The sequence below is a fragment of the Grus americana genome, chromosome 2 (assembly GCF_028858705.1).
Source record: "Grus americana isolate bGruAme1 chromosome 2, bGruAme1.mat, whole genome shotgun sequence".
NCBI classification, from domain to species: domain Eukaryota; kingdom Metazoa; phylum Chordata; class Aves; order Gruiformes; family Gruidae; genus Grus; species Grus americana.
This window is the reverse complement of record NC_072853.1, coordinates 157,995,783-158,012,167: the sequence shown is the minus strand read 5'-3', so window position 1 is coordinate 158,012,167 and position 16,385 is coordinate 157,995,783. Positions and strand designations below refer to the sequence as shown.

Sequence of the window (16,385 nt, the reverse complement as noted above, 5' to 3'; positions counted from 1 at the left end):
AGATCCTCTTTGTAACCAACAAATGGCAGTAGCAGAGTGCTTTTCATGTCATCCTAAGACAGGCACCTAAAATAATTTAGAAGGATAGTGAAGTAAAAACACCCACTTTTTCTTCATTAACTATGAATGGAACCTAGAGAGACTAGTGCAGATGCAAATGACAGATGTCTAAAATTAGACAACATGACTCTGTCCCAGGAGTTTCTCCACTGATTTGGTCAGCTTTCCATCAGGCAGCAAAAGCATTACAAAACTTTGGTTTTTATGTCCGTTGAGATTTTTTTCCTTTATTCTTTTTTTCCATCTTGTTTTGAAGGCCAGCATTTGAAGTCTAGTATTTGTTTTTGCTTTTATTTGGAATTTTTCCAACTGGCGTCCAAGTCTCATGGGATTTCTGATACCACAAGTCTGTCTTCTCGGTAACAATATTATGAAAAAAAAGTAACATATACTTTTAAAACCTTTCAAATAACTACTGGTGACTAGGTGAAAAGAGTAAGGCAAGACTCATTTAGCTTAATACATGTAACGGTGGGATATAATCTTTCTAAAAGGTAGGCAACTCAACAGAATTAGTCATTGTCTCCCAAGAGGGGGGAGTCAATGGAGAAGAACAGACTCTTCTACGCTATGATTCATGTGCTTCATTGTGGTCGTAGCAAATCAAAGAAATTAAGATGATATGATTTCCATCCAGCCTGCAAAGACTAGATCTCCTTTGACTGTAGAGAAGGCATAGACTGTCTGGACTAAATGCAGATGAGTACATTGTACAATCTAGTCAGATGAAATTTGACTTGCAATTCTAGTCATGCAAAAATACACATTTTTTTGCTTACTGTTCAAGAATCTCAGTTTTGTGATGTTTCTTTACAGTAGCAGCCATCATACTATTAGTGGTAACTGCACACAGTCCTACTGATGCCAGCACGTAACGTAATGAGCATGTATCTCAAAGTTGCTATAGACTAATGAAGAAGAAACCAATAGTGCTTGGTACAGAGAAATTACAGGCAAGTGAGGGAGGAGGCATTTTTGAAGGGTAATTTACTAAAAGGTCAGGTGTCAGAAGCTACTGATTAAGCTATGCTTTAAATACTGTTTTCCCATGGAAATATATAAAAAATAATGGATTTTAATCTTGTGTTGCACCATTCTCATGATAGGGGCTTTAATATGTATGTACAGATATGTATGCACACAGATGATGTATACTTTATAAGTCAGTTAGAAATTAAAGTAATTCAAGTAAATCTAATTTAAATAAAATTAAATACAATGTTCCTCAATTCAGCTTACTTCAAAACCACATAGTTAAACTGATTAAGGTTTTTGGTTAGCCAGAATTTGAGCCTTAGTGTTTTTAATTCATTTTTTCTGGTTTTAATTTACATTCATTCAAAGCAAGACACCAGTCAAAAGGAGCTGTCATTCTCACTAGATCTAAAATGAGCACAGAGCAGGTACTAAGCACAGCTCCAATTCTAGCTGCTGTAAACTGCAGGTGTTATTTTTGTTCAAAATATCCTGTACTTTTCCCTTAAAGGATATCTTGCAGAAGACAGTACTGCAGAATGATTTTACAGTATATTAAAGAAAACCAAGATGTCCATTTCAAATTTGCTGGTTTTCAATAGCATCCCTATGTTGCATTTGTTTGAGAAGTTTCAGCAAAACATTAAGAGTTATCTAACACATTTTTTATCTTACAATCAATTTGTTAGAGCTGTCTCCTCTTAATACCTCACCGTATAACTTGCCTTTTTGACTTGTACCTTCTATGTCCTGAGATGGGAATCTACAGTCAAATAGGTAGAGGGAGAGAGAACAAGATCATTGAAAGGTATTTTTTGCCTGATGGACTCCTTCCCCTATGAATAAAATACTATCCGCTGTTTTTACCAATAAGGTATATGCACAAAGTTCTTGACTGACCTGTCTGTAATAACGCCTCCACAATGTCCTGGACAGTTTATATCTAATTCATAACCCCTCGGTGTTCATGGTTAAGTGGACAAATTGTTCCTTTCAGGTCTGCTCTTGACTGGCCTAGCTAGACTATGATCTGCCATCATGCTGCCAAGTTAACCAACTTTGGAGGCTGTCAGTTTGCAAAGGCATCAAATAAAGAGACAAAAGAAATAACATACAAAGAAAAGAATGAAGGATGTTATTTCAAAAAATTGTTCATAAACATTCAAAGAGAAGGAAAGCAGCTTAAATTGATTTGCAGGCAGTCTCAAAATTCAACACAAATTTATCTCACAGCATTTCTGAGATTTTTTTTGTGTGTAAGGAGTAAATTCCTAAAGTCAGTAGTAAAAGCACTTGCTAAAGGGAATGGTGAATGGTCCAGAAATCCCCTGAAGGCAATAAAGGATTCCCACTAGAGGCATCCTTTACTCCAGTTCTCTCATGCTTCAGCTATTATCGACTGGCAACTGAGATGATCTCAGTCCTTAGAAAGCATTAATGGCCAATTCTATAGCACTGGCAAGAAATGCAGGAGTCATTATATTTACATTCTCCCAAGAGTCATGCCCTCTTTATATAAGCCGTGTGTCACCTCTTGAAGTAGATGGAACTATACCAGCTATATTCGCTATGTTCATAGAATTGAAAGTCGAAAGGTCCTTCACCTTGTCAATTTTTGAAGGCATCATAAAACCCCATTATTCAAGTTGGGAGCTGGACTATTGTCTAATAACTCCAGCTGTGGATGTAGATGCATAAATTGCAATCAACTGCATAAACTTACCAAAATTGTTGCTGTCTATAAACAAACTTGCATGGCAGGTGTTGGTATTACAGAATGGAAAATATTACTGAAAATATTTTTCAGCCATTAGACTATATAATAAGAGAATGTTTACTACTTTGGCATAAAAAAAAGTAGCTGTGCTTCAAATTGCATCGGGTCGATTGAAACATGCCCAACAAAAAAGTTGGACTTGTTTCATTTTTTTATCATTTTTTTTTAATAATTTTGAGCAACATGATCTGGTGGAGGGTGTCCCTGCCCATGGCAAGGGGGTTGGAACTAGATGATGTTTAAGGTACCTTCCAACCCAAACCATCCTATGATTCTATGAGTCCATGATTCTATGATCATTCCGTACCATCTTGAAAAATCTGTCTAGATTTGATTTCAGAAAAACTCCATTGACTGTATCTTTTGAAATGCGACTCATCTTACTTGTATCTGATTTCAGAATTCTTAAATGAAGGAAAAAAAGGTGAAACCCTGCATGAACTTTCTAATAAAGCATCAGTTGTCCAGCCACACTGATCTAACTGCACCTCCAATTTAGCCTCTAGCTACGTACTCTGAGCTTGACAGTAACTGTCAGGCAGCCTGGATGTAAAATGACTTCCATCACTTTTACCCACTAGGGAGAAGAGGTTGTCTTCCTCCAGAAAAAACACATGATTTAAAATAATGTTTCTGGCATTCTGTACACATGCATGACCCCTACAACAAATAGTCTGACTAAAATCAAAACAAGAATCCTGTGTACTTTGAGTCCAGCACAATAGCTGTCAGTGTCAGCAGGACTGAATCTATCTGCTGGCCATTCATCTGCCAACTGGACGAACATGAAATAGCTACATGGAGGTATACGTCAGGATTGAAGCTAATCAGCCAAGAGTACTTTGACATTACCTTAATACTGACCATGGTCATTTTGTTCAAGCTATGTACAAGCAAATAAAAAATAATTACACAATTGAAATTATTTTCTCATATGACACAGATTTTTAATTATTCTCTGTTCTACACTTGAAATTGTGGGTAATGAGCACATTTCCTTCTTTCAGACCATTTTACTGGTCTAGTATTATAATGGGTAGAAATTGTAAATGTTATAAAATTTTCTACTGATCAAAAATTAACCCTGCTTCTCAAACTATTGTGAAGCTAAGTAAACATTACTACATTTTGAATCCATTATATCAAAAATCATAATTATTTAAATTCAGGTGTTATGATTTTCAAAAACGAGCAAAAATTTTAAATGATTAGCATGAAGCACTTTATCAGACTCAGCATCAAAGAGGATGCAATCATGCTGCTACTTAAATTTCCTGCATGAGTGTAAGCAGAAGTGTCTTAATTTGCCTGTAAGACCTCTATAACTGCTAGTGACTCAACAAAAAATTGGCAAATGGTGTTCTGAAATTCAATGTTTATTAAATATACACACTACCCCCCATAAAGACAAAGAATTAAATTCTGCATTGTGTTGTGGTAGTTGAAAACCAGGAAAATTACTTTAGATTAATATGGACTTAGTTATAGCTATCAAATACTTGTCACTACTCTCTATCTTACATAGTACCATTTAGAAACAAACTCTTTATATTGCATTGCTGCAAAAGAAACAGGCAAAGCAATACCAAAACTCATAGCACATAAAAATCTATGTCTTTTATGCAAGATGGCCATATCTTATTTCTTCTTTACTATTCTGTGTGAACCATAATTAGCCAGTTCTCAATTAAACTTTAGCTTTAACCTCTGAACTTAATAAAAAATCTGCAAGATTAGCAGGAGTAAAATAAGTGCAAAGAATGTATGGATTGACCAAAACAGAATTTAAAACTAAATTACATTTTTAAAAGTTTTTAACACAGAATAAATATCACAACCCATTTAGATTTTGTAACTGTATGCAAAGCATGAACTGATTTGAGTCATGCATCTGAAATTGAAATGCCATCGTGAAATTGAAATGCCATGAAATTTTCTGCATATCTAAAAAAATAGTACTTTTGCAACAGTAGTAAGAACAGCTGGCCTCTGCAAAGTATTCACATCATTATCTGAGCAATGCTGATTCCAAAACTGAAATCCATCAATTTACTTTTAAACTTTTGAGGAAAATACTCAAATTACAGTCAGTAAACTAAACTCAATAGGTAGTTAGACACAGCAAAAAATCAGTGCCTTATGATTTTCAGAACGATTTTATGGAAACATTTAGAGAATCTGAAACTGCTTTCTAGACTACAGAGTTGGAATCCTAAGACGATTCCTCTTTTTTTGTGGCTACCTAATGTTAACAGGTTTTAAAATAGTACAGAAAAGCACACTTATAAAAATAAATTGGATTAGTACAAGTTCTTGTAATTAGTGTTACCTTCAATGCACTTTTTTTGTAAAATCTATTCTTACGCACTTGTGTTTTGTTTTCTTAGAACAGACACCTTTTTCTGCTAATGTTTCCTCTAAAGTTAGTTTCATGCTATTTTTACTAAGTTCAGGAGACAGAAGTCTTCCGTTTATTTACAGAATAGACATAGCACAGAAGCTTCCTAGGCAAAGTTACCCAGTGGATCTTTCAACCTCAGCCTTGCTTTGGAAGGACCTCTAGGGGTGAGAGGGTAATTCAGTGCTGAAGGACAAAACACTCTGAAGAAACTTGAGGGCTTGATTGTTCGTCCAAAGGAGTTTTACTATTGACCAGATGTCACTCTTAATGTAAAAGAAAACCTCACACCTGTTTATTCATTTAATCAAAAATATAACTGATCACTACTAAAGTATTTACGATTATTATCATCCCAAGTGACTCTATTTCGTTTATTCTGTGGGCTAGTATATTCCTGTAATATTGTATGTAAAACAATCTAGTATTCACAGATATGATTACTTACAAGCATATTAAAATTCATGGTCTTATATTTTTATGACACGTGTCAGAGTACATTCCATAATAGTCAAATATTCATACTAGGAGAACATATCAGAAAATCTTAAAACTGTATAAACACTGTAAAATCAGAACTGGGCCTAGCAAATGAGTTCAGTGCTTTAGAAACACTGAAACAAGCAAATGCAAATAGATGTGGAATAAAGAACCCTAGTTCTTTCCTTTTGCAAAATGAACTTCAACAACACAGTAGCCATTTCTAAAATCTTGTAGTACTTAGAATAAATATAGGCTGAGATAAAGAGATGGATTACATGTTGCAGACTATTTACTTTTTTCTTATCAGGCACTTCTACACTTTTTTAAATGGTGCAGAGCAAAACAGAATTTACTGAAAATATATGGAGTAAAATCAGTATTCCTCATGGTATTTAATAATCTTTATGCAAGTAATTAATATCTCTTTTCTGACATGTTTCTCTTTCAATTCACCTTAGCCTAAACATCACCCCAAAAAGATGAGACCAGTATTGCCTTAAGTATCTCTTAATAATAGTAGCATCATTAAGTAATGAAAAATGCAGAATGTAATGTAAATAAATACAGCATGACTTACAGGCACACAGACAAAGCATTGGTACATGGCTGCCCTGCATGACATTTTATTGAGAGGGAAGGATTCAACGTAGACTCAATACAAACAATCCATTAGTCCAGTGCAATGATCCACTTCACAGACAGAAGTAATGCATCTGTTTTCTGAAGGTAGCTACAGACATTAAAGGCAGTGTTTGTGTCAGTCCTGACCTCACTGCCTTGACTCCACTTGTCTCGAGTTATCTGTATTGGGTAGTGGGTAGCACGCCCAGGATGCTATCTCTGACAGCAGCCTATGAGTGAGTGCTTCAGGAAACTGGCCAAACAGGGGAAATCATCTTCCATAGATGATGCTTCTATTTATGCACAAGCTGCAACACTATCACCACATTTAACAGCCCTGAGGATCTTTCCATGAATTTGTCTTTGTATGACTCTATGCATTCAAATCACATAGCCTGTAACTTGCATATACTGGTGTTTTGCCTGATTTAATAAACCTCGGGCCAATTCACACTAAGATTAGACGACACTGTATTAACTGACCCAGCCATTATTTTAAGTCAGTGGACACATTTCAGTCCTTTACATTCACCAGGCATCTTGCCATATATTAATAATATTGACAGAGAGTTTAATACCCTCTGAGGACAGCTAGGACGCATCTCTAGCTTGTTTAGTCTAGACAGAAGATCTCAAAATATGTCCACATGAAAGGAAAGATTACAGTGAGGCTTGGATTGGGTTAACACACCTCGACCTGTGTTTCTAGCATGGTCAAATCAAGCTATTCGTTCTCCCATTGTGCTGCCATGACTTCAACAAAAATATAAAAGGAAAGAAGAAAATTTAAGACTTACCATAAGAAAAGTATTTTGCCACCTTCCCTAAAATACGATCTCTTTAGTTTCTGTATCTTTGAGAGCAACCTCACAGATCACCCGCAAAGCATATTGTTGCATGATATTTTTGTGTCCAAAATATTTTGCATCCAAATACTTAGGATTTCATTTTTAGTCCTTTTTGTTGAAATTCTAGGTCAAATAAAAATGAACTATACTGATTTACATTGTGTAAATATTTTTTGTTTTGAGGTGCTACCACTGTGCGCTAAGATCAGAATTTATGAAAACATCTTCTTTCTGTTGGCTGATGCAGAACCTTAAATGTCTCCTGAAATCTCACAGCTGCATGATACTTGCATTTTTATACTGTTTCACACGAAGAGATGGATTTAAACATACGCTTTCCTGTCTCCTATTTTCAGATTTTATTCTGGTAATTTTTGTCCTTTCTTTCACTACAAAATATATTATATTTGCACAGGAACAGCTTAACTTCTGACAAGCCAGCACCATTATATCCACTTTTTGACTTGTCAACTTGAAGGTTAGAAAAGAATTATTGTCTTGCCCCACTGAAATAACCAGTTTATGATCTTCAGGCAAAGAATATTTCCTGAGCAATGACACTGGTACTTGAGAGAAAAGCACAGGGCCCTCGGGTCATGTTGCTTGAAATGCAGTCAGTGCTTGCATTTCCCTTTCCCTCTCTGGAATCCCTCTATGTATGTATTCTGGATACTATCTATGTTAGATATCTACGATATTCTATCTATCTATTGTACTTTTGTTAATCATTTTTTCACTACCTGCCTTCCACATCTCTCTTCTGATTTTTATCCTCACTGATTTATTATTTGCTCTTTTCCAGGCTTTTGTAAATGTTGCTACTGTTTCCTATTTCCAGTTTCTCTAGGTTCATTTCTGCAAATATATTGAACTTGCATTTCATTTTTCTCCTTCAAAGTATTAATGAACATGTCAACCAAGAACTGCTTTTCTATTATAGTAGTTCATCCGCTAATTAAGTATTTCTCACTACTTGAAATGCTATCTTTTGTTCATTTGAATTTTTAAGTCTTGACCCATTTTCACTCCACATGACAATGTCTGGGTTGAATGACTGGTTTTGAATGACTGTTTTAAAACGGGTTTTGTAGCAGTAATGTGTGTGTGTCCCCAAATTGTCAGATACCAGTGTTTTAAAATGTATCATCAGAAAACTTCAGAAAACACCATACTCCATCCGTTTTCTTTATTATCTGTTTTCAACTACAGTAATGGCTGGGCTTTTAAATACAGAAAGAGATAGCAAGAACTGCATGTCTTAGCTAGCATGCCAGAACTTCTCTGCAAGCCAGACAGAACAGGTCTGCTAGATCTATTCCACACATACTAAAATCCAGAAAAACCCAACCAGCCAAGTATCTTAATTCATGAGAGGACTTCATCTGTTCTTGATAACAAGAGTTTTACTGACACTATGAGCTCCTCCTTGTAAACAAAATCTTGCACTGTTAGTCTCAGCAGAATAACAGATAGAAAATAGGTAAAATACGTGATGGAAAAAGTACTTCCCTCAACAAAAAGAACAAGAAATAGGTTCTGCAAAGTGAACAAATTTGTTTTCCCATTTATACTGTATTTAAGATACCTTGATAGCTTTTTGAACCACTTCTAACTGCCAAGGCAATTTAAAGTCAGATATAAATTTGCAATAATTCCAATGACCTAAATTCGTTTTATTTTACTTATAACTTAAACACATACCAGCAATCAAGTAGTGCATGTATTATTAACAGATTATTACAGTATTAGGATTTGTTATAATAGAAACTTCTAGAAATATACAATGAAAAACATATTGCGCATAAGCCCAGTAATACTGCAATATTAGAAATACAGATGCATTACTGCAACTACCAAGTGTTTATAGCCTTGAGTTTCAAACAGTTACTGAATTCCACATTTCTGATCTTATCTTATATTGCATTTACATCCAAACATATGGCAATAAATGCTACCAAAAATTACTACAGATTTCCATTAAGTCTGATAGAGTAAAATGGGAACTATTTAGAAGCGGAATATGTCTGATAACTGTATTGAACACTGACATCTAAATGAATAGAAAAAGTCTTTTTCCTACCTTATAATCATCCTCATAGTCATTGTATCCACACGTACTTAAGATGTCAGGAAAAATATCTGACCATCCATTACTTGTACAATTTTTGCTAATATTTCCTGTAAAGAAAAATTTGAGATTGAAATCAGAAAGATACAAAACTCTCATCATCAATGAATCTTTGGACAACCTAACTGTGTCATCCTCTGTTAAATCATAGAATAGAATCATAGAATGGTTTGGGTTGGAAGGGACCTCAAAGATCATCTAGTTCCAACCCCCCTGCCTTGGGCAACATGGGTTAACATGCTATATTTCCTAGCACTCCTGTTAAAGCAACCCAGCCATTTCCTTTCACGTGCTCTTCATTCATATTACTTTGGCTTTTACTTTTGCTCTGCGTTGCCTTTGCATGAAAGAAAAACAAAAGTAATTCCAAGCTAGATGAGGCTTCTGCTTTGGTATAACAGCTATTTCTGTTATATATGCAAAAGCCTGAAATATTTTGCTATTTTATCTAAAGTATTCTGAGGGAGTCTTTCAGTTCACGCTATTAAGGGGGTAATTTGTAGGTAAAGTAATATGATAGAAAAGTAACTTAAGTGAGAGTTGCTCTAACCTCCTATTTAAGCTTTTCTGAGAAGGTAATACCAAGCGATCTACTGAAGAGTTATAAAAGCTCTTATGTGATGAATTGCTGCTACAGCAAATGTTCGTAGGATTGGTGATGCACTTTAAAGGCCAAATTATGTTACAGGTTGAAGAACAAGGCAATAAATACGCATGCTGAATCTCACTCTCTGAACCAATCACTGAAACAATGTAGTCCAAGGAACGTATGGGAGATGTGCAAGTATAGTTGGAAAGGAATTTTGAACACCTGTTAATTTCAGAAAGGATTTTTTGGATGAAAGTGAGAGAAGAAGTTGACTCTTTTCCCAGATGAAGTCACACAGATGAGATGGGGGCAACCCATGATTCTGCTCCTTACGCCGATTAATATGAACCAATGTTCATACAGTATGGAACAGCTTCCATAGGAGAAAATTGAAGAGTGTGATATCACAATAAAGAATAGTCATTAAAATTATTGTAACTTATGATGTTAAATAATAGGCAAGTTCCCCTCATGTTTGTTACAGTGAGTTTTATATCCATGATACTTGAAATCTATAATAACATACTGCTTTGGTTTGGAGTTTACCACTGGTCTTTAACTGACTTAAAATGTCTGGTTTTTACTACACAATAACAAATTTAAGCGTCACAGATCAACTTTGGCCAAGAATAACCAAACGTGTTTATACACACTCCAAGCTAAAGCTTTTGTGATTTTTATCTTGCTGATTGGTTACTGGAATTTCTTCTTTGTATAAAGTCTTCACTGGAACGTTGTAAATACCCTACAAATGGTTGATCAACCAACAACCAAATCTTTCTAGCTTATAACACGACCTTGACCTCAAACCACAGTGTCTACTCAAACAACAGGACCACTTCTGCCACTTGGCATAGACATGGCATTTTTTAAAGAAAATGTAACCTATTTATACACTCTGAAGAGTCTTCACTTTAAAAGTACATCAAGATTCTCTGACTAGGCAGAGCAGAGGAATGTGTTAACAGAACCACAAATTACGTCAAAGCCAGTTTTGCAAGAACACTCTATGTACTCAAGATGCTGAAGTATTTTCTACTGTAAGTACTGTAAGGCCTTCTAACTTAAAGACAGTTAGGCAATGTTCTATGGAAGACACTGTTTATTTCTACACCATCGTTCCACACAATTAAATATTTCAGATGGCAACCTCATTTAAAACCTCATAATTTGACACATACATTTGAATAAAAAATTCACAGAATTAACTTTCCAATACTCATATACTTACGTTGTCATGTACAGCAGAGAAAAAACATTATAGGATAATATGATTGATAATATAATTATTGCTTTTACAGTAAAAAGTCATTTAATATAAAGTTACTAATATTCAATAAAGAATTAATTATGTGGCACGCTTAAACTATAACCTTGACCATCGCAGAAGAAATTAAGAGCCAGTTCTCCAGAAGTTGTAAAGATGAGAAGACAACTACTTTTTTTAATTCACAATTTAAATTAAGAAATCCTTTAAGGAATTGATGGTATTTAAAAGTCTACTTATGATTTGGAATACTTCCATAAAAAGTAAGGTAGTCTAGATCATCTTGTAGAATTGTAATTCCTCTTAAACCCTGAAAAATCTAAAACATACATCTCACAAATCTGGCTAAACAGAAGGAGTTAGATTTTTTATTTAAATATATTTTTATAATTTCCTGCCCTAAGAATCAAGTGAATTTGAAATGCACTGTGTATGAATTAAATAAGTTATATATTCCTGAGCATAATCAAATTATAAAGGTGCTGAGATACTTAGATCTTAATAGAATCAACCATGCAAGATGTTTGCTGTCTTCCTTCTCTGAAATTATAGAAAGCCAAAATTTAAAAAAATCCGCTAAAAAACTACCCTGTTAGTTCCACAAGCAAGAAGTAAACAGGTAGCTATGAAAAAAGCTGTACATGGGAAAATTATAGCAAACTACAGAAAGGAAGTGATCTTTCAGTCTTGATGACACCATGCCCAAGCAAGATAGAGTTGTAACACATTGTGATGGTTTCAGACTTAAATAGTTATTGAAGTTGCTTTATAGGAAAATTAAAATGTTATTGTAATACAAGATGTTAACAGTTGTTAAATATCAAACATCTAAACTCCAGAGAAAGTGTACATGCTCTAGCTTCTGGAAAATAGACAGAAGCAGTGTGATTTAATTCAGATTTTGAATTTTTTGTATTTATTAGTTTGCCTTGTCTCATGACAACACCTTAACGTCTTCATTTGAGTCATTTGAATACTTTTATAGATTTCACAAGATTTAGTGAAGATTACACATACTTTCCCCTTTATAAACTGTTTAGACTATCCATGATAAACTAATGAAGATTCATCAGCTCCAGGAATGAAAACCTTTGCTTATCTGTAGATTGTTTTAGTTATCTATTTTTTACTCAAACAGACGTTATCAACAGTTTTGAGAATAAAGGTATTTTAGTCATACCTCAAGTTAGCCTCTATGTTAAAAGCAGTATTGTTAAAAAGCTCTCCATAGAGACCTCAAAAGCAGAATTACATCACTGTGCTAAGTTTTGCATCTTTCACTAGCTCTTCATGACAAAGGTTTCTCACCTGAGCAATGGGCATAAGATTTTTCCTGCTGCATTTTGAGATACATATGTGAAATGCTATGTGTGCATCACCCATTTTTAAAACCCCACTAACAAGCCAAAGTGCAAAATTAAACCACAGTATGATGATATATTGACAAGATGACACAGAAGACAGTAGACTTAAAACAGTTAAATGTTTCAGCGCTCTGAGACACTGATGAGCTCTTTTCAAGTTCCATTAAAAAGCAGAATAAAAGGTTTCATAATAATTACCTTAAATTGCATTAGTGATAATTTTTAGGTATTACATGTTAATGTTGGTTCATTATTCTCATGAAGGCAAGGCAGAGCTCCCCTCCTAAGCACAGAAGGAACAACTTGCATGTGACCTGCTAGCAACTGTTAAAGATGTCAGTCAGGCTCAGCTGCCTTAACAATTAACATAAATAGGTCAAATAGAGCAAGCACTGTCTTCAGCCTTGATGAGTGTCACTGTATCAGAATATCTATTTAGTATCTGACTCAACAAACAGCAAATGGACCACAAAGACAATTATTCAGTCTTTTCATGATGTATCATGAACAGCTCTGTTAAGAATCTATTATTTTAACTCTTTAAAAAGAAAATAAAAACTTTATACTGCAAACCTCCCCCATTTTTAGCATATTATAAAATACCAAAGAGAAGCCAGCAAAAATACACCTTAAAATTAAATACCTGATTTGCCAGAATAAAGGCTAAATACTTTTGGACAAGGGACAGTGACAGTCTCTCCAATCTTCGCAGGACGCCAACAGGTGATGTTATCCCAAACTCCAACACATCCTGAAACAAAACCAGCAGTAACAGACTTGAAAACTCAGTCTGGTCCAAATCACCCTACTGTATTTACCTTAAAAAGACTTGGTGGAAGCTTTGGATGAATAGTTCAAGAAAGATTAGACTCTTTCAAGAAAGTTGCAAAGATGGTATTTTGTATTAAAATGTTAAGGGAATCATAAGAGTCTGTTGATTAACCAGTTTACTTTTCGGTCAGTTAGTACCTTGTTTGCAAAATGTCTCATTAAAACTATGTCATTTTGATGGGATCATGCTAAATAAAGGTAAGAAAATGTTAAAAAAGTAGAAGTAGTTCATTGGACTCAGCATCACAAATACAATGGGAGTGCACCATGACTGAAGAATTTTTGGAACAACAGGCATGGACTAACAAAATCATCTCTCCTCAACTAAATAACAGAGATTTGAACAAAGAATGCTTCTGTATATTTATTTCAGGAAGGGCTGTCATAAAATGTTATAGGCATGTTTTATAGTAGTACTAGTAACAAGTTGTGACTAGTAGTTAGTAACTACTTGTTATGGTTTTGCCCATGCTGATGTCTCTATAAATGTGGCTCAAAGGCAGTATCTTGTGGATGAGCATAAATCTTCCTATAGCCCACTACAGGCACTTGGATCAAGTATGCTCTATTTGTTTAAAGGTGACTACTTATAATGCATGCCTTCTAAGTCAAGAGTTAGGAAGGCTTCTGAGTGTAAGCCTTATGAAGAATTATGAGTACAAAGAAGTAAGGAAATGTTATTTGTATTATCTCAGTTCAAGTTCTCTCCAAAAAAAAAAAGACCATGTGCAAAATTCTGGGCATTTATGTCTTCAAATAAGGCAAGTGACAATCAACAATTTCGATTTGTAATTAATGCTAAAGAGAGAAACAAAACTTTATCCTACCAGTATTATCTCCATAAGATTATAGAAAGTATAAGGGAAAGTTTGTTCTCTTCAGTAGAGAATGTGAAACTTGGATTAGGAGCTACTCACATCCATATATTATACTATTCTTCAGAATATTTATAGTATTAGCAATTCACTATTCATTTACTCTGTGCTAGTGAGGTCATGCCCAAAATCAAGCCCCCTGAGTTAAATGAAGCTGGAAAAGGAACATTTAAAAGTATTTGTGTTAAACCATCTTAGTGCAATTAAACTTGGACAGCTGGTGTTCACATAAAGTGTCTAGCATCCTACTTTCAAAGTTCACAGAATCACAGAATCGTTTAGATTGGAAAAGACCTTTCAGATCATCAAGTCCAACTGTTAACCTAGCACTGCCAAGTCCACCACTAAATTATGTCTCTAAGCACCACATGTACACCTCTTTTAAATACCTCCAGGGATGGCGAATCAACCACTTCCCTGGGCAGCCTGTTCCAATGATTGACAATCCTTTCGGTGAAAAATTTTTTCCTAATATCGAATCTAAACCTCCTCTGGCAGAACTTGAGGCCGTTTCCTCTTGTCCTATTGCTTGTGACTTGGGAGGAGAGACCAACACCCACCTGGCTACAACCTCCTTTCAGGTAGTTGTAGAGAGCGATAAGGTCTCCCCTCAGCCTCCTTTTCTCCAGGTTAACCAACCCCAGTTCCCTCAGCTGCTCCTCATCAGACTTGTGCTCTAGCCCCTTCACCAGCTTTGTTCCTCTTCTTTGGACATGCTCCAGCACCTCAATGTCTCTTGTAGTGAGAGGCCCCAAACTGAACACAGTACTTGAGGTGCAGCCTCACCAGTGCCAAGTGCAGGGGAACAATCACTTCCCTGCTCCTGCTGCCCACACTATTTCTGATACAAGCCAGGATGGTGTTGGCCGCCTTGGCCACCTGGGCACACTGCTGGCTCATATTCAGCCGGATATCGACCAACACCCCTAGGTCCTTTTCTGCCAGGCAGCTTTCCAGCCACTCTTCCCCAAGCCTGTAGCATTGCCTGGGGTTGTTGTGACCCAAGTACAGGACCTGGCACTGAGCCTTGTTGAACCTCATACAGTTGGTGTTGGCCCATCAATCCAGCCTGTCCAAATCCGTCTGCAGAAACTTCCTACCCTCAAGCAGATCAACACTCCTGCCCAACTTGGTGTTGTCTGCAAACTTACTGAGAGTGCACTCGATCCCCTCATCCAGATCACTGATGAAGATATTAAAGAGAACTGGCCCCAGTACTGAGCCCTGGGGAACACCACTTGTGACCAGCTGCCAACCGGATTGCACTCCATTCACCACAACCCTTCAGGCTTGGCCAGCCAGCCAGCTTTTTTTCCCAGCGAAGCGTAAGCCCATCCAAGCCATGAGCAGCCAGTTTCTCCAGGAGAATGCTATGGGAAACGATGTCAAAGGCTTTATGAAAGTCCAGGTAGAAAACATCATCAGCCTTTAAGTCTAAATTACTTTCAAAGTACATGTAAACTAGGGAACCCAAGAGTGTGTTACAGAACCAGCAGTTGGATTCACCCTTGGGGGTATGCCCTAGCTGCAGCTTGAAGGAGAGCCAGTGGCATAGCATTCCCATGGGCCTTGCTTTCCTTTGGAAGACATCTAAGCGTGATAGTTGGGAGGCAGCCTCTGTGCCATACCAAGAATAGGGTTTGGAAATGAAAAAATGAGAGGAGATTTATGGGCTAAATTCTGCAGTTGGTCACCAATTCCGTAGAGTCATCTTTGTACAGTTTCCCAAGGAAATGCTATTCTCCAGAGTCGTCACTTGCTCATGAGGACTAGGTCTTTCTTCACTCCTCGTAGGATTATACAGCTCTAAATGCATCATCTGTTCTATATTCAGAAAGACAATGCCAAAAATAAGAGATTACTAATGGGAACACTTCACAAAGTTTATCTGTGTGGGTAGATAACATGCAATGCCTTATTCTCCACTGCTTTGTACACTGTATCAACCACCGAAGAGGTGTAAAACAAATGTATTCTTGTTCATTACCTCACACACTCACTCATACTCACTTCAATGACTTTTCCAGTCAAGCACCAAAAATCTCCAGAGATCTCCAATCTATCACAAGCTCTCTGGGCAACCTGCACACACACAACTTCCTCCATGAAGAATTTTGCCATGCATCTAATTAGGATTTCCCTTGCTGCAGGATGCTTCCATTACTTCCT

The 16,385-nt window shown here is 36.1% G+C and overlaps 1 protein-coding gene across 2 annotated transcripts in view; it reads right to left on the bottom strand.

Annotated features, from left to right (window-relative positions):
- VIPR2 (vasoactive intestinal peptide receptor 2) overlaps window positions 1-16,385 on the bottom strand; it is a 66,649-nt gene that overhangs the window by 35,207 nt on the left and 15,057 nt on the right. For both annotated transcript variants that reach the window (XM_054816290.1, XM_054816291.1), the window contains exons 3-4: window positions 13,154-13,261; window positions 9,243-9,340 (exon numbers count right to left, since the gene is read on the bottom strand). In XM_054816290.1, coding sequence (XP_054672265.1) covers window positions 9,243-9,340; window positions 13,154-13,261 — 206 coding nt within the window. The remainder of the gene's footprint in view (window positions 1-9,242; window positions 9,341-13,153; window positions 13,262-16,385) is intronic.